This window comes from Barbus barbus (assembly GCF_936440315.1).
Source record: "Barbus barbus genome assembly, chromosome: 41".
Classification (NCBI taxonomy): Eukaryota; Metazoa; Chordata; class Actinopteri; order Cypriniformes; family Cyprinidae; genus Barbus; species Barbus barbus.
In genome coordinates this window covers 623,792-643,019 of record NC_136719.1, presented here as the reverse complement: position 1 = coordinate 643,019, position 19,228 = coordinate 623,792, and the positions used below count along the sequence as shown (strand labels likewise).

The 19,228-nt window shown below is 39.8% G+C and overlaps 1 protein-coding gene across 2 annotated transcripts in view; it reads right to left on the bottom strand.

Moving 5' to 3' along the window:
* Window positions 1-2,979: 2,979 nt before the first annotated feature.
* The window catches only part of LOC306860966 (uncharacterized protein), a 37,015-nt gene continuing 20,766 nt past the window's right edge, over window positions 2,980-19,228 (bottom strand). For both annotated transcript variants that reach the window (XM_079402988.1, XM_079402989.1), the window contains 8 exons: window positions 16,000-16,035; window positions 15,866-15,910; window positions 15,752-15,784; window positions 7,771-7,917; window positions 7,631-7,685; window positions 7,365-7,547; window positions 6,067-6,144; window positions 2,980-3,787 (listed from right to left, as the gene is read on the bottom strand). In XM_079402988.1, coding sequence (XP_079259114.1) covers window positions 3,603-3,787; window positions 6,067-6,144; window positions 7,365-7,547; window positions 7,631-7,685; window positions 7,771-7,917; window positions 15,752-15,784; window positions 15,866-15,910; window positions 16,000-16,035 — 762 coding nt within the window. In that variant the 3' untranslated portion in view covers window positions 2,980-3,602. The remainder of the gene's footprint in view (window positions 3,788-6,066; window positions 6,145-7,364; window positions 7,548-7,630; window positions 7,686-7,770; window positions 7,918-15,751; window positions 15,785-15,865; window positions 15,911-15,999; window positions 16,036-19,228) is intronic.

The following is a 19,228-nucleotide window of genomic DNA, read 5'->3' as shown; positions in this document are numbered from 1 at the left end:
TGTAAGGAACATGTCCAGGATGGAGGGGACATCTTCCTTACAAATTAGCTCACAATTTAGCTCACAAATCTTTTCCATATTGGCACACATTCAAACCCTTTGCACTAGGCTTGCTGTGATAGACGGTGTTAAGCCGTCACTTGCCCACCGCAACTCCGCTCCTCACCGTCATTTAGATTTTTTTAATAGTAATAAAAATAATTCTGTTCAGTTAGAGAGCAGACACTACAATTAAAACTCAATGCAGCACACCGAACGAAGGACAGTTGCGCATCACAGATTTGATTATCAGGTGAGGAGAGTGAGTCCAGCTGACTGACAAGAAGAGTGAGGTGAGACTGACAAGAGTCAAGACCATGGCAGAAGAGTTTCAAAACCAAATGTAAAAGCGCCTGTTTTAAAAATATTTTGGATTTTGAAAAGCCTGTTGACCTGCCATTTATCTAAGGTGATATTGGAAGGTTTTTTTTAACATTCATTTCTCATTTATTTGGTTCCACAGTATTTTCTGATTTTTATTTTATTTAAACTGTGTAATTTTTTCCTATTAGTTTACATCAAGGTGTATGCAGTCCGTGCCTCCAAACTTTCTTAATTGTTCTGCGTTTCATTATTATTTGTTCCTCAGTCTTTACTGATTTTCAGTTTTGTATAGGCCTACCTATTTAAAATTTGTAAGTTATTTGTTATTTCATATTAGGCATATAGCATGGTGTATTTTTGTTCATTTTGTTAATAAAAGTTATATGTTCTGTGTTGTATTTTGTAGATTATTATGATGCCAAATTGCTGCAAATTTGAAAGTGAAAGTAAAACGCGCTTGGAGCTTACAAGCTATTTAAAACCGAAGGAAAGCAAGGAAAAGAGGGAAAACTCAAACGACCCCCCACCACGGTATTACCGGTGTTGTCACACGTCGATTAACCGGTGAAAAAATGTCCTCACCGTCACAACCCTATTTTGCACCAAGAGCCAGATTCATTCAAAATTATTAAGGAAAATCTTCTTAAACACTGCTCTCTTATAGCTTATCTTTTTTCTTAATATTGAATTTGAATTCCTGAAAAGAATGCTGAATTCCTAAAGTTAGGATAACCTCCAACTTGTCTTAAATCCACAAAGAGAAGACATCTAATGAATTTGTGGGGTTGTTTCCAATATTAAGCAATAAAACATTGCTATAACTAGGGATATACGTGAATATTTAGCAGTGATCGATAATGTAAACAATGATTGGTTATGATGATGCGTAACTTGTAGCCAAATAGGACCTGGTTTTTAATTGTGTAATTGCGACATTCACAGTATTCTGCACCAATGAGAGCGTCCATACACAGGACATAACCAGCAGCACACACACAGATACAAAACGCATTCACTCGTTCATAATGAGCAGGTGTAGCCAGCCATCCTGCAGGGTTCAGCTTCAGCCTTACTCACCCAAACCCGTAAGACCTTAAGTGTGTTACTCTTTCACTGTCCTTATCTGGTGAATGGCACAGGGAGTGTATTAGACAGAGTAAATTAGCTTTCCATTGGGCTGAATAAAGCCTGCTTGTTGCATACTGTTTTAAGGCATGAAAAGCAGAGATGTGTTTGCTTTGTTTCTCTTGTCGCTGCAGATGAGGCGGCGGATAACGCTGCACACCCCATCAAACCCGTCCGCACAAGGTCTCTCAGGTCATCTAATATCATGCAGGACTCGGAGAACTGGAAGCCGTACGCCGGTATGTCTGGGACTAAACGATGCAGGACAAGACCTCTCATGGACCAAACTCAGCGCAAAGAAGTACACAACAGAAAGGAGCGCGACCGCAGGTGGGCTCTGCAGACGTATTGTTTAACCTGTACCTCTCACTGTGCAGAGATTACGTGAAGCATGTTTACGGTTTGCTCACTCTGTGACTCAGGAGGAGGATCCGTCTGTGCTGTGACGAGTTAAACCTGCTGGTGCCGTTCTGTTACGCTGACACCGATAAAGCCACCACACTGCAGTGGACCACAGCCTTCCTCAAATACATTCAGGAGATACACGGAGACCGACTCAAGCAGGTTCTCTCGATCACAGCATCATTTTCTTTCTTAATAAGTGTGGGTCATGTGACATGCATGTGTGATGCATCGATTCTAAAGGAAGATAAGATATCTTCAGTTTACTTCTTTAAACAGAAGGCTGCAAAAATTCTTTCATTTTCTTAGTGTAGAAAAATCTTATTTGAAAACATTTCTAATGAGGTGGCTTTAAAATACAGTGTTAAGCACCACCTACTGGTCCAGAAACAGATTACAAAAGTGAGGCTGAAGGCATCGGGGCCTCATTTATAAAGTGTGTGTACGCTCAGATTTGATTATAGAGTGTGCGAACGCTGTAAGAGTGATAGATGCACACCTGACATCAGAGTGTCTGGAGTACGATCAACACGCTACAGAAGCTCTTCCTGAAGTACTCTGACCATCATTACTCAGAAATCCACTCTCTGTTTCAGGATTTCCAGAGCACATTCTGTGGCAAGACTGGACTGCGGCTGAAGCCTAGTTGTGTTTCAGTGGCACATCTCCTGGAACCCTATAAAAACATGACAGAAGCTGCGGACTCATCCTCGCACAGCTGACTCCCTGTTCTCTGCTGCAGCGTTGGGAATGTGCACCTGTAGTTTGTCATTAATGTTTTTCATGTGGGTTATTGCATGAAACTAGTTCCTCTCTTCCACTAGCCCATGTCCAGAAGACCCTGAGCGTTTGTTGTCTTAGACCAGCTCGAGTGTAGAACGAGGCTCAACCCACTGTTCATTTTATTTCAAGACCGGAGAGCAAACCCTACTGTAATATAGTTCACACATTTAGAGAAGTTGTGCTGTGTATTTTTGTTTGTATTTTTATGCCTTGTTTGTTTGAAAGGCACGACCATCTGTTGTCTTATATGTTATTTTATATTTAATGTATTTATTATTAGTGTACTAACGAACGTTCAGAGAAATACTTTACTGAAAAGTGGCTTTATTCAGTTTTTCTTACAATGCCATGCTGTAGAAACTCACTGTACACATAACAGTAACTCAGAAATAATAAATAGTATTTAAAATCATATTTAATAGTTTTACAGCACCGTTATCTAGTGGATAAGGTTGATGAAGCCCACAGATGGCCAATGACATATTTTACAAAGTAAGTGTGTCTGAAGCATCTCCATCGATGCTTGAAGTTTGTTCCTTAAACAGTGATAAACTGTTAAGAATGTTAAACTTTTAAGAACTAAATGTAAACGTAAGAATAAAATGGCAAAGAAAATCAATGTGCAGTAATGCGTCCAATATTTGGTTTCATTTCTTGCTGTTGTGGAGGTCAGATTTTGAGGCACTGTAAAACCCCTCATGAGGCTCAAAGTTGTACTCCATTACACTTTTAAAGGGTGCTGTACAAGAAGACTTCTAAAACAAGGACCGAATGATTATTTTCACAGAGTGATGCATTTAGTCTTTTGCTGTATCTACACACGTTGGAGTTGACAGATGCTCCGCTCTGATGCTCAGTGTTCGTTCGGCTCTGACATCCTCTGACACTTCAGTTGTGTTTCTCCTCCAGAAGCTTTCCTGATGGTTCTGTTAATGGTTCTTGGGGTTGGAGGACTTCCCATGAACCACGGCTCCTTGGCACGCTGATGTGTCACAGATTCCGGGTGACCCCTGGTGCCCCGTTCTGCCGGCTCTTCCTGCTTCTCCTGGCTCTCCTGGATCTCCAGGCGCTCCGTCGCGGCCGTCTTTGACGATGCCATGCACGCCGGGCAGACCTGATGGCCACAGAGACGAATGATGTATAATCAGACAAAAGTAGTCTGATTATATTACCAAAAATGTGTACTGTAATGGACAGGGTTCCTACACATTTTCCATTTCAAAATTCCATACTTTTCCAGACTCAAATTTCCAAACCTCTCACTAGATTTTCAAACCACATGTGACCCTGGAGCACAAAACCAGTCATAAGGGTCATTTTTTTTAAAGTTGAGATTTTTACATTATCTGAATAAATAATCTCTCCATTGATGTATGGTTTGTTAGGATAGGACAATATTGGTCTGAGATACAACTATTTGAAAATCTGGAATCTGAGGGAGCAAAAAAAAATCTAAATATTGAGAAAATCTCCTTTAAAGTTGTTCAAATGAAGTTCTTAGCAATGCATATTACTAATCAGAAATGAAGTTTTGATATATTTATGGTAGGAAATTAACAAAATATCTTCATGGAACATGATCTTTACTTAATATACTAATGATTTTTGTCATAAAAGAGAAATGTATAATTTTGATCCATACAATGCATTTTTGGCTATTGCTACAAATATACCTGTGCTGCTGATGACTGCTTTTGTGCTGCAGGGTCACATTTTTAACATAAATGGTTCATAGAGCATTATTTTCAGCATTGTATTTGGTATATACAGTGGTGTGAAAAAGTGTTGGCCCCCTTCCTGTTTTTTTTATTTTTGTTGCATGTTTGTCTCACTTTAATGTTTCAGATCATCAAACAAATTTAAATATTAATCAAAGATAACACAAGTAAACACAACATGCAGTTTTTAAATGAAGGGTTTTTTTTATGAAGGGAAAACAAAATCCAAACCCACATGGCCCTAAAAATCAGGAAGGGGGCCAACACTTTTTCACACCACTGTAGTACAGTCCTCTGCAAATATTTTTATTTTCTCAGGGGTTTTTTTTCATTAATTTTCTCTAAGTGACATTAACATACAGAGCCACTAAAATAAATAATAATAAAAAAAAATAAAAAAAATGCACGTTTGGAAGAAACTTTTTGCATGCTTACGTGTTTCTAGTTTTATATAACCTATTTCCTTTGTGCATCACTGCCATCTTACTATGAATAAAACAAGAGCATGGATGCACATGAAGTAATAGAAACCTACTTGCTCATATTTTGGCTTTTCTTATGGTAGTACTTCTAATATCAAGACCTAATGTCCAATTCAACACATCCTCCGTGGAGGCACAGAAACCATGACACAAAATGGGCTGATGGCATAAAATTTGCCAAGTTCAAGAGTATATAAAAAAGACTGGTACTGTAAAAAAAAAGTGATTAAAATTTGTTTTTTATTAGGGCATTATGCCATATTTCAAGGTCTAAGGTCTCTTTAACCCATACTCTGCGGTGGCCAAAAAAAACTGGCCTGATGGCACAATAGGTGGCTCAGCGTGCATTGTCCTATATGCTAAGTTTAATGGATTCTCGTGCACACATAAACGTCTGTATGTATTTTATTTTTGATCATTTTAAAATAACATCAATCAAAATAAAACACTAAAAAACTGAAATGTTTCATTTGTTTGCATGCATGTCATGTGACCATTAAACAATGTCAGAACTGTGAACATGCAAATGTGATAATTAAAATATTTCTTTTAAAATCTCAGAGGTACTTCAAGTAAATATATCAGGTGAAAGAGGATCAGATGACAAAAAAGTTTGGGAATCCCTGCATTACTGCATTTTAATAATAATAAAAAAAGTAACTAGTCTTGATTCCGAGTATTTTGAAATGTTATTTAATATTTGGAATCTGATTACGTAATCCAGATGACATGTGATGAGTTACTACCCAGCTCTGCATATAATCATTTTATGATTGGTTGCTCATATACTCATGTTTGGTTTAGTTTGAGCAAACAGTACAGTTAATGAAGTCACAAACGTCACTGGCGTGTTCTGGGGAATCCATCCCAGGATGTTCTTAGAAGACTTCTGCCACATCTTTTTTTTAATCTTTTCATTTTACATTATTGACACACTATTTTCCTTTTTTGATATTGTGCAGTTGCTTTGACACAATTTACATTGTTAAAAGCGCTATATAAATAAAGGTGACTTGACTTCACTTGACATCTGGCCCAACTAACTTTTTTATTTTTTTGCATGCTAATAATTTAGGAAATGTGTTTTTTAAGTCGATATACATTTTTAAGATACTATACATTGACAAGCTGCATTGATAATGTGTTTGACTGGGGAGCACTTATGAATGTCCTTATGAACAGACTGTACATACCTGGGTCACCTTGGTCTCCAGCGGGCCCTTCGATGGCTTTACCTACAGGCCCCTTGTCACCTGGCTCACCAACATCCCCTGCAGAAGTAAGATCCATCCAAATTCATTCTGGAATGTGCTTTATGAATTCATAAAAAACATTCTTCCTGGATTCATACACGTAACAGCAAATAGCTGTGAGAGAGTTTTTTACAGTCACTACAGGACCCATTACTCTGGTCACTTTGAAAACTCTTCACACAATGAGCGCAGCAGCAGTCTGTGTGGGTCATTTATCACAAAACACACTCAGTGATTAAATCTTTCAAACATCACCTATACAAATTAGGAAACTTAGAAATCATTTAGTACTGCAAATACATAGTACTACAGTGAATTCTCAACAGTGGCCAGTTTTATTCTTGTTTAGTGAAGAAATTGAACAGAAGAAAACATTGTATAATGCTATGTGATGTTGGAGGGATGTTTTTTGGTGGTTGTTTTGCATTCTGGATGAGAAATATACAGCTGTGCCAAGCTAAAGGTTGGTAGGGAGAACTGTGTGAAGAGTTTAGAAAGAGTTACCCAAGTATTGAAAGATGTGTCTTAGCAATTGTAAAAAAAACAAACTGTCATACTCTGCTTGAAAGCACACTCATGCTATATTCTATCCACCTTATTTTGCCCGTTAGAGCAGGCGTGGCCATTTGTAAATTTAATGTGTCTGGCTTCCGGTGTCACTCGCTTCCAGCTATTTTGAGCTGTACAAAACACCTCGTTTTGCGGCTTGGTATTTCAAACTGGTGTCTTACCATATTATTTGAATGTATTACATATCTTAATTATGAACACACTGGTTTGTAGTGCAAACCGTTTTACCCTTTACTGCACTTTGTTATTCTTCTCGTTATTTCCCTTCAGCGGTTAATGAACCGGACGTCTCACACATTCACAGGATTACTACGGCGTTGAACAATAAGGTGGATAGGTGCAGATAAAGCCTGTCCTGAGGAAATATGGCTAGCACTTTAAGAGCTACATTAGTTAACATGAACTAACAATAAAAAGTTATTCTAAAGCATTTTACATGTACAATAGTCATTTTAACATGAACCAAAATCAAAAGTTGTCTTGATGTTATTTAATGTACCTGAGCTAATGATGAACAGTTGTATTGAACTAACCTAAACAAAGATTAATCTCTTAACAAATGCACTGCTTTAACTACCTATAATGCAACCTTAATAACATTGCATTGTACTCATTTATCCTTTTAACCATTTATTTAATAAAAAAGTGCAACATGACCAGTCTCTCACCTCGAGGACCAGGATCACCGAGATCTCCTGGCAGTCCTCTATAACCTGGCGGGCCAAGGGCTCCAGGGTGACCGATGGATCCAACTTCTCCTTGCTTTCCTGGAGGCCCGGGTCGTCCAGGCCGTCCCACAGCACCAGGAGCCAGAGGTCTTCTCAGGTTAGCAGCCAGCTGAGCTATCTGATCTAAGATCAACACCAGCAATACGCTACAGGTTGCATCGTGAAGCTTTTCACAAGTGCCATTTATGAGTGAACAAAGGTCTTACCATCAATCATTGAGCCACACAGTTCTCTGATGTGCTGTTCACTAGTCAGTTTGCCCTGCAACATAATCACAACAGCACTTGTGAGACATATTTTGTGTTTACAGCGCAGTACCGACACATGTTGACTGGCAGGTGCTTACAGGAACACCAGTCTTTCCAGCAACGCCTGGAAAACCTTGCTCTCCTTGGAATCCCATCGGTCCTGGTTTTCCAGGGGCCCCTCTGGCTCCGGTCTCTCCCTGTGGTCCTACAACTCCTTTAGCTCCCAGCTCGCCACGCTTACCGTGCTAAGACACAGGGAAAACCACATGGAGGAATGATTATCCTCAGGTAGCAGCATAAAATGTTTTGCATTTGGTCCCAGATGCTGTAAGTCAGCGTCTCTGTCACTCCAGCTAAGAGCTATGACGTGTTTTATGACGTGACACCAATAGCCTTGTGTGAAGTACGCTCCAGGCGTCCCGAGTTCGAGTCCCGACTCGAGGACCTTTCCTGATCCCATCTCCCTTATCGCTTCCTGTCATTATGCTACTATCCTATCAAAATAAAGGCAAAAATGCCAAAAATAAACCTAATTTTTTTTTATTTATTTATTTTTTAAAGTACCGCCCTGATTAACTCTTTCTCCGCAAGCGTTTTTAAAAAATGTTGCCAGCCACTGCCAGCGTTTTTGATGATTTTCACTAAAACTTCATGGCCCCCAGAATATTTTATTGTATGAATATCTGAACACACAGTACATCAAAATATAGAACAGACCCTCTACTTTCAAACAAACAAAAAAAAATCTGTTTTATTCTAGCTCCAATCATTATTTTTTTTTCAAAAAAGCAACACTTTGAGCAAAAATGTTTTCATATTCAGTAATACTATCAAAGCAAAGATGCAGTAGATCAGTACTCCCAAAGCTTGCACAGGCCTTTACCAATTCCTGGATCCACATTTCACATTTCCTTGTAACATTAGGCAGGTTCCATTTATATGCGGTTAGTGTTGATGATCGTATTATTTTTCATATGCATATGCTTACATATGAGATCGCTCATTTCTGCATCTTCTTGATCTGTGTTTTTCATCGGCACTTTCAAGACTCATTCAGGAGATGCGTAAGAACATATAACAGTGAAAACACGGATACTTGGAAAATTATGTTTGGCAGGGAAAGAGTTAAGCTATTTCACGTTCATGCCACATGACAATACAAATGATCCTGTTGAGAAGTGTTTGCTTGCACATTCTCAGGTTTTCCATCTCTTCCCAACAGCTTCAGCTTTTATCACGAGGATAATTAAGGGACTCACACTACTATTACAAAAGGTGCAGACGTTCATTGATGCTCAATCAGGAAACACATTACAATAAGAACAAAGATATTCTTTAGCGCTGTCCTTCACAAGTTACATACGATACATACGTATCCCACACAGAATAAAACACTAATAATTCACAGCAGTCATGCAGTAGGTAGCGCTGCTGCCTCACAGAAAGAAGGTTCGAGTCCCAGGAGACATTTTCTGTGTGGTGTTTGCGTGGATGTCCTCAGGGATCTCTGTTTTCCCCTCAATCATGCAAACATGCAAAACTGGTGATACTGAATGTACTAAACTGATGGTTTGAAATTTTCTCGCAAATGTCTTGCATACTAGATTAGATAGGTTCTCTACATGTAATCTGGCGAGCTGCATTTAATGCTCCATTTAACATTTAAATACTCCAGTGTTACTGTAAACTGGTTCATTGCAACATGCAAGAATTGTTCTCTTAACCCTCCTCCTCCCCAGCAGCACTTGTCTAGATCTACATATGTGCATTTGCTTTAGCTGCAGCAAGTAGAACAAACACTTTCCATTTCCATGATAAAGGTTTATTCATGATTGAGACTATGTAGCTACAATTTTCTAAAAGCAATGAAACACTTGAGACCTCGATAACCGACACCCATAGTACTTAACAGAGCACCTGACCCGTTATCTGATAGCAGCACTAATTTAATTCTATACTTGATGATTTATCAAAATAAAATCGTGGCGATATGGCTGAGTGCTATTGTCAGACCACACAGGTGGCTATTTCATTAAATATACTGTATGTGTTACTGGTTTCAAGCATGACATTTCCACACGTGTAGTTCATGATACAGTGTTTGAGCGTCTGAGAATGGTATGGTTCATTTACTGTGAATCGAGCTGTTCTGAGACACTGATATCATGGGCTGCATGAATACACAGAGCTGAGCATCACTCTGAAACTAAAAATCATTTTTCTTTGTTCTTTGATGGTTTACCCTTTGAAAATTAAGAAATGAACGGGATAGTTCTGCCATCTTTTACTCACCCTTAAGTTGTTCCAAACCTGTAAGAGTTCTGTGGAAGAAAAGAAAGGACAAAAGAAGAATGAAGAATGTTGGTAACCAAACAGTTGTTGGTAGCTATTGACCTCCAAAGCATTTTTGGTCCATACTATGGAAGTCAGTGGCTACCAGCAGCTCTTTGGTTACCAACATTCTTCAAAATATCTTAGAGTAAATGATGACAGAACTTTCTTTTTTTTGGGTGAACTTTTCCTTTAAGACATCAATATTAGTATTGTAATTTTACAGTATTATTACTATCTATTTATCATTTTGTTTTTATTCTGTAATATCACGATAATAAAATACAATTTTATTGTTATTAGTGATTATAATATTATGACAACCACAATTGTATTTTATAGCCATACTGGTCAAAAACAATGGCAATGTGGCCAACAAAAAAAAAAGTGTAAAAAGATTGTTTTTTTTTTAACCTGGAGTGGTTAATGAAAGAGATTTGAGCTGGTTCTTGTAAATCTTCAGACTAAAAATACATTTTTCAGCTGTTTATTATTTTTATTTTATATATAGATGCACTCCCTAACAAAATCACCCCACTAACTCTAAAACGATTTATTCTTTTTAAATATAGCTCTTCAAATCTTCTGGTGACAATTACTGCATTTTAAAAAATAATCTCAAAAAATTTGAATATTGTGAAAAACAATATATAAATATGAAAAACATATTTCAAAAAGTGAAACTTTCATATATATTTTACATTCATAACATGTAAAGTAAGACATTTCAAAAGTTTTTTATTTTATTTTGATGATTAGAGCTTACAGCTCATAAAAGTAAAAATCCAGTATCTTAATATATTAGAATATTTACATTTGAGTTTCATTAAATGGCCATCCCTACAGTATAAATTCTGTGGATCTCTTGTTCTTTGAAACCACAATAATGGAGAAGACTGCTGACTTGGCAATGATCCAGAAGATGAACATTGACGTCCTCCACAAAGAGGGTAAGTCACAGAGGGTCATTACTGAAAGCTGTGGCTGTTCATAGAGTGCTGTATCAAAGCATATTAAATGCAAAGTTGACTGGAAGGAAGAATTTGGGTAGGAAAAGGTGCACAAGCAACAGAGATGACGCAAGCTTGAGAATACTGTCAAGCAAAGCTGATTCAAACACTTGTGAGAGCTTCAGAAGGAGTGGACTGAAGCTGGAGTCAGTGCATCAAGAGTCTCCACGCTCAGACGTCTTCAGGAAAAGGGCTACCAAGCCACTTCTGAACCAGAAACAACATCAGAAGCATCTTACCTGGGCTGTGGAGAAAAAGAACTGGACTGTTGCTCAGTGCTCCAAAGTCCTCTTTTCAGATGAAAGTAAATTTTGCATTTCATTTGGAAATCAAGGTCCCAGAGTCTGGAGGAAGAGAGGAGAGGCACAGAATCCATGTTGCTTGAAGTCCAGTTTGAAGTTTCTGAAGTCAGAGATGATTTGGGGTGCCGTGACATCTGCTGGTGTTGGTCCACTGTGTTTTATCAAGTCCAGAGTCAATGCAGCTGTCTACCAGGAGATTTTAGAGCACTTTATGCTTCCATTTGCTGACAAGCTTTATGGAGGTGCTGATTTCCTTTTCCAGCAGGACTTTAGCACCTGCCCACACTGCCAAAACCACTTCCAAGTGGTTTGCTGACCATGATATTACTGTGCTTGATTGGCCAGCCAACATGCCTGACCTGAACCCCATATGAAATCTGTGGGATATTTTCAAGAGAAAGATGAGAAACAGTGGATCCAACAATCCAGACGAGCTGAAGACTCAATAGAGCCTCAGCAGAGCCACAGGCTGATCGCTTCCATGCTATTCCTCACTGATGCTGGAGTTTGTGCTAAAGCAGCCCTGACCAAGTATTGAGTGCAGAAATCAACATACTTTAAAGAACTTGAACTTTTCTGCTTTGCAAATCCTTTTTTTGATTGATCTAAGGAAATATTCTAATATTTTAAGATACTGGATTTTGACTTTCATGAGCTGTAAGCTCTAATCAGAAAAGCAAAATATAGCAATGTCAGTTTTTTCCAACAAGCTAACCGAGGTCTCCAGGATTACTAGAAAGTTGCAGGCAGTCTAACTATACTGCTTCCTCTCGTTTATATCGTGTCTACACTTTGTATTTTAGAGTGAGTACTGAAATGACTGAATTTGAGTGAGTACTGAATTTCCGCACATTTAACACCTTTGACAGGACTCTGTTTCAGTTCATGTGCTCTACAGATGTGTGTGATCGCGCTGAAAATGCTTTACTTTCATGCTCTTCACACTGTAAACACAAATATGCAAATATGGCACATTTAAAAGCAGCCAGCAAGCTATCAGTGGGTTCTGAATTTGGTTAAAAATAGCCTTGGACTCAGTGATTTGGGGGCCCTTAGCAATTTCCAGGCCTGGGGCCTCCACACACCAACTACAGTTTACTTTTGTAAGCCTGATTTTGCTGCCTCATAGCTTGAAGTTTATGACCCCTTCACATTATCTATGGGAGATTTCAGAAGATTTCAGTGCAAATTCAGAAATTAATTAGTCATCCTGATGGTGTTTTAAACAGTAATTACTTTCTAAAATGAAATGTGATGTTGTGAGTGGAACTTGCTAGCTGTTTTTTTCTTGATATTGAATGAGTAAATTAATACAGAGATGATTTTCAGAAGTTCATGAAATGTGCTGGTTCCATACCCTTAGAAAGGCTCTCAAAGCCAAAACACATCAGTTTTTATATATAATTAAAAGTTATCTTCAACTACAAGTGTTGCTGGATTTCTGGTCTTTTTTTCTTTTTCTGTTGTGAGACAGTCATGGCCATGTAAACATTTAATATATACTATATACCAAACACAATATAGCTTATTATTCTTTTCTGTGTTTTAATAATTAAAATGTTTTAATTCACACCTAATTCAAAACTAGATCTTTTATATAGAGTATATATATATATATATATATATAATTATTTGTTAATTTTATTTATAATATGCTTATATGATCCCAGATGATGCCAACCCTCAGACACCATACAAAACTACCACATTTTGCTATAATTATTAACAGCAATAATTATATGTTGCAATCAGTGTTTACTGTCTGTTTGATTATATGACATTAACTGCTTGATTTTTACTGTACATTTCTGCCATATGGACATCAACTTGAGATAGTCACCACTGATAAGATATTACTAAATATAATGTAGAAACTTTAATTTTCTGTAAAGCTGCTTTGCAACGATTTGCATTGTGAAAAGCGCTTTACAAATAAAACTTTAATTGAATTGATTATATAAGAAATAATGCAATAAGCGCTTACCTTATAATCACTCAAATCTGTCATATTTTCCTGTCCCCAAGAAACCCCAGCCCACCTGCCTAAACGACTATCGCCCTGTAGCCCTCACATCAGTGGTGATGAAGTGCTTTGAGAGACTGGTCAGAGACTTCATCATTGCATCACTACCAGACACACTGGATCCACTACAGTTTGCATACAGACATAACCACTCCACGGAGGATGCCATCTCACACCTCCTCCACACCACAACAAGTCACCTGGACTGCAGAAAAGGGAATTATGTAAAAATGCTGTTTGTGGACTACAGTTCAGCGTTTAACACCATAATTCCCTCCACACTCACCTCCAAGTTGGAGGTCCTTGGTCTCAGCACATCCTTGTGCCAATGGATCTCCAGCTTCCTGAAGGACAGACAGCAAGCCGTACGGATGGGTAAACACACCTCATCCTCCATCACCCTAAGCACTGGAGCCCCTCAAGGTTGTGTTCTGAGCCCCCTGCTGTACTCACTGTACACTTATGAATGCGTGGCCACTTCCAACTCCACCACCATCATCAAGTTTGCTGATGACACTGTTGTGTTGGGCCTGATCTCAGACAACGACGAGACGGCCTACATACAGGAGATTAAGAACCTGGAGAGTTGGTGCCAGGTGAATAGTCTACACCTGAACATCAGCAAAACTAAGGAGCTGATAGTGGACTTCAGTACGAAGCAGGAGCGGTCATACCAGCCGATCACGATCAACGGGACTCCAGTGGAGAGAGTGGACAGCTTCAGATACCTGGGTGTTCACATCACGCAGGACTTGACTTGGTCCTGTCATACCAGCACCCTGGTGAAGAAGGCCAGGCAGCGTCTGTACCATCTGAGACGCTTAAGGGACTTTAGACTTCCCTCTCGGGTGCTTAAGACTTTTTACACCTGCACCATCGAGAGCGTCCTGACGGGCAGCATCACTTCCTGGTTCGGGAACTGCACTATGCAGGACAGACGAGCCCTCCAGAGGGTGGTGCGCTCAGCGGAACGTACCATTCACACCGAGCTCCCTAACCTGCAGGAGATCTACAGCAAGCGGTGCCTGACCAGGGCCAGGAAGATAGTGAAGGACCTCAGCCATCCCAACAATGGACTCTTTTCTCTGCTGCGTTCAGGGAGACGCTTCCGCTCCATGAAGGCGAACACTGAGAGAATGAGGAGGAGCTTCTTCCCGCAGGCCATTCGGAGTCTTAACCTCTCTCCGCTATAATCACATCACCCCACACTTCCACTTTGCACATTTTTCAATTACAATCTGCACTAATTTGTAGAAGGTTACGTAAGGATAAATGAGTGGGACTTACATACCATTTGTCTTTGTCTTTAGTATCCTTTTACTCACTTATACACTTTACTGCACTGCACAGCACACGGACACTTTATCACTGACATACACTTTACTTTTTATAGAATCTATATAGAATCATATTCTATTTTTATTCTTCATATCTATTTTTATTCTCATATCTATTTGTTATTTTATTTTATTGCTAGTTTATTTCTATATATATGTTTACTGTACTTTTTCTATTTGTATTTTTGTAAACTTGAGGTTTTTCTAATTTTGTTGGACAATTTGTTGGACAGTCGTACAATACATTTCACTACATGTCGTACTACGTATGTATATGTATGTGACAAATAAAATTTGAATTTGAATTTGATTTAAAATTGCAATCTCACAAAGTTCCATTATAATAAATTCCCTGGAGCCCTATGCATCCGCTTACCTAGCACCTTTGGTTAAGTCCGCTCTGCCCTACCGCTGGTGACAAGGTACATCTTTACCAGCAGTTTTATAAAACTCTCTCGCTTCACCTGTCGGGTCGCTACCCACAGGCAGGAATCTGCAATGCCCTTTGCTTCATTTCGATAATTTGCATGAAAAAAAAACATCAATTAAACGCAACTGTGATCTGATTACAGGCACTTTTAATTACAAAAATAATAACTTTGTATGTGGGTGGGTGTGAATTTTTAAATGTGACATATTGCATGGCTAAAAAGGGAACGGAAAAGAGAAAAAAGGAGAAAAACAACCTGGAGATGACATTATGATCATTTTTCTTGCCTCCTGTTTAACTGTACAATGTTAAAACATTTTTACAAGAATGCTCAGTGTCAAACATGAAGAGGTAATGATAAAGTTTGATACAGTTTGAAAGGTTTGCCACCGTATAATGCAGTTTCGCTTAATACGTTCAGTTTTAGGCAGTCCAGAGACTGTATATTGTGTTGTGTTCAGTAGTTTTCATGCTTTCCAAGCATAGCCACTCTGTTCTCTTTCATTTATAGCATTGTATTGTATCAAATGTATCATTTTGAAAAAACAAAACATATATATACTGGTTTTGACTACATTTTTCATTCAACAAAATATGCAAATAGTAAGAAAACAGGAAAATGTCATCAAATGAAATGAGCTCTCACCTCTCCTTTCTGTCCGACCGGACCATAAGGACCCTGAAGTAAGAGGAACCAGAGTCTATGTCAGAAATCAGAGGACTATCAGACATTGAGCTGCATGTGGCAAGTGTTACGTACCGGCTCCCCGTTCTCCCCCGGTAAACCATCACTTCCAGCAACTCCCTAAACACAAAACATCAACATATGAACACATGCATACATAAATGATCATCATATGCTTTCTCTCATCGTACAGCAGATATGCCTCTTACCATGTCTCCTTTAGGCCCTCCAGCTCCAACTGGACCCTGAGAGAGAGAGAGAGAGAGAGAGAGAGAGACAGATCTACATGAGCTCTTGAATTTTCTTTTTTGTTTGCTATTTTGAGATGAGAAATAGATGAAAAATCTACAAAATCTAGAAGAATACTACATACAGACACAAATTTTCATGAAAAGAACTCAGAAAATACAGTATTTATGCTTTTAAAACCAAATAACCAACGCAGAGGATCAGAGCATCACACTTCTAGCAGCAGGCCTGCTGGAAAATTGGAGGGAAGGTTAAAACAAGAAGAAGATCCACTTATTCACAGAGAGAGAAGCAGTGAGTACAAACAAAACTGCACTGGAAACCTTTTTTTGGCTCGTTTGCTTGTTTTTTCCAAATATAAGGGCATAAAATTTATATGTTTTGTATTTTTATAAGCTAAAATGCTATAAAGCTAAAGCTATGGCTAGCCCACACTCTGGCATTCCTCAATGTATCAATTCAAATGAGCCAGAGAAAATCAGCCAATCAGAGCAGCAGCTCCCATCACCCCACTGCCATATTCAGATGAGCTCCCCACTCACCACCATACAGTATCCCTCTGAGATCAGAACTGACTCTGCAAGGAAAAACTACAAACAGAAACTTCTTTCTAACAATCCAGAGACTCTGTTTGCAGATCTATTCAAAACTGGAGAAATCTGCAACCTCATTTTCTTCTCTGATCACCCCAGTGCCTGGCATAAAGCCATCATCAAACATTACCCCTCTGTAAAAAAAGAAGGCATCTGTAATGGCTGGAAAGTCAAAATCAGAGAACCACAAGACCCCGATAGCACTATGATGACTGTGAACATCTACAAAAACGGAACAGTCATGGTACAGGGGAACCTGAAGTTATTCCAGGCTGACTACAGAGCAATAGCTGAAACTGTGAAACACGAGAAAGCTTTGCTATCTGAGAGTCTGTCATCAGAACAGAATCCACAGAACAGCAGCTCAGATCTCAGGCCCACTCCTGCAGAAACGGCTAAAACTGAGAACATCCCATCCTCCCTGCTCAAATCCATCCCTATACTTCAGGAGCACTTCATGAAGCTGGAGATGGAGATGGTGCAGCTCAGAGAAACGGTGCTCAAACAGCAGCAGTCACACACATGTGCAGCTCATACTGAACTCCAGCAGAACACAGAGCAGCAAACACAGAGACTGACAGCCCTCACCCAGCAGATGAGAACGCTTCAGACGGAGAAGGACAGCTATCAGTGTGAGCTGACCGCACTGAGACTTCAGCTACAGGACAGAGAAAAGTCCACACTAGAGATGAGGCAGCAGCTGAGAGAGATACAGGAGGAGAGAGAGCAGCAGAACAGCGAGATCCAGGCCCTGAAAGAGCAGCTGAGAGAGATACAGGAGGAGAGAGAGCAGAGAGAACAGCTGAACAGTGAGATCCAGGCCCTGAAAGAGCAACTGAGAGAACTCCTCCTGGCCAGAGAAGAACCAGCACAGACCCACAGAGCTCAAACATTGCCCTCCACCCCAAACTCACCAAACACAGGGAGTCAACACCCACCCCTCAGCGCAGACTCAGAGAGACCCGGCCCAGACAGCTCACAGCCATCACAGCGCCCCCTGTCAGGCTCCCCAGCACAACAGCATCAGCCCTCGTCTCACAGCAGCCCAGCACAAACCAGCACAGAGGAACCTGAAGTAGCTCTACTCATCGATTCAAACGGCAAATTCATTGATACAAAGAAACTTTTCCCCCGACACAGAGCTGTTAAATTCTGGTGTCCCACCACCGACAAAGCCCTGGAGCTCCTGACAGAATCCCAGCTAGGCCGGCCCAGCCACATCATAATCCACACGGGCACCAACGACCTGCGGAGCCAACAGGACCGAGTGTCTGACTCCCTCAGAGCCGTCGTGGAAAAAGCTAGAGAAACCTTCCCCAACTCAAAAATCACCCTGTCCACTCTACTCCAGAGGAAAGATTTCCATCCCAAAACAATTAATAAAATAAACTCTAGCATCTCCAGACACTGTGCCCTCCTGCCCAACGTACACTTGGCCCACCATCCAGACCTGGACACCGACTGCCTATATGACCACGTCCACCTTTATAAGAACCTGGTACATATTTTTGCAAAGAAACTCAAAGATGTCGCTCTAAACAGGACCAACCAGACAAGTAGAACCAGTCTTAACCCAGCCAACCCAACGAGACACACCTCAGGAAACTACATCCCAGCCAACACCTCATCTAGAGCCCCGACCGGAGCACCGCCCAGACCTTCAGCGCCCAGACCTTCAGCGCCCAGACCTTCAGCGCCCAGACCTTCAGCTCTCAGGGGTCCACACAAAGCTTCAGCGCCCAGAGAGTATCCGTACGGACAGAGACTGTCATATAACAGCCCCAACGCTCCAGCGGCTGAAGCCCGACCACAGCAGAGCCCGGCCCAGCCAGACAGACCGAGCTACGCCCAAGCTGTCAGCGGAGGAGCGAGCCGAGCTAACGCTGAACTCCACGACATCCAACACATGCTGAGTATCATCTGCTCTCACTTACTCACACACAGTGGACAGTGGTAAAAAAAAAAAAACAAAAAAAAAAAAACAAATATATATATATATAAAAATATCTCTGTGTATGTATGTATATATATGTATGTGTATATATATATATATACTTAGATATACCATTTACCAAGCCACATTGTTAGTATAAGTGTACATGTAATTTAAAATGGATTTGTTGATGTTTTTGAGTTTCTACCATAACATTACTTCCATCATTCATTATTTTCTTTTACTCTATTGTATTTTTGTATCATTCTCTTTTCTCAAAATGGCAAACAAACCATACCGATTATTTTAAAAGTTTGAGATGAAATCACTTAGTTTTTCTACATGGAATATTCAAGGTCTAAACTCCTCAGTCTTTGGCCTAAAAAGTAGAAATTCTGACTTTATGAAAGAACTTGAAGACATAGATGTCATCATCTTACAGGAGACCTGGTGTAGAGGAGATGTGTTCACTGGCTGTCCCTCGGGATACAGAGAGATAATATTACCATCAGTCAAACTCACATCAGTCACACAGGGGAGAGACTCGGGAGGGATGATCATCTGGATTAAATCTGAACTGGCCATAGAATTAGTTCAGAGAGATCAATACCACCTGTGGCTGAAAATACAAAAAGGATTAATATCAGCATCTCAGCCTGTTTT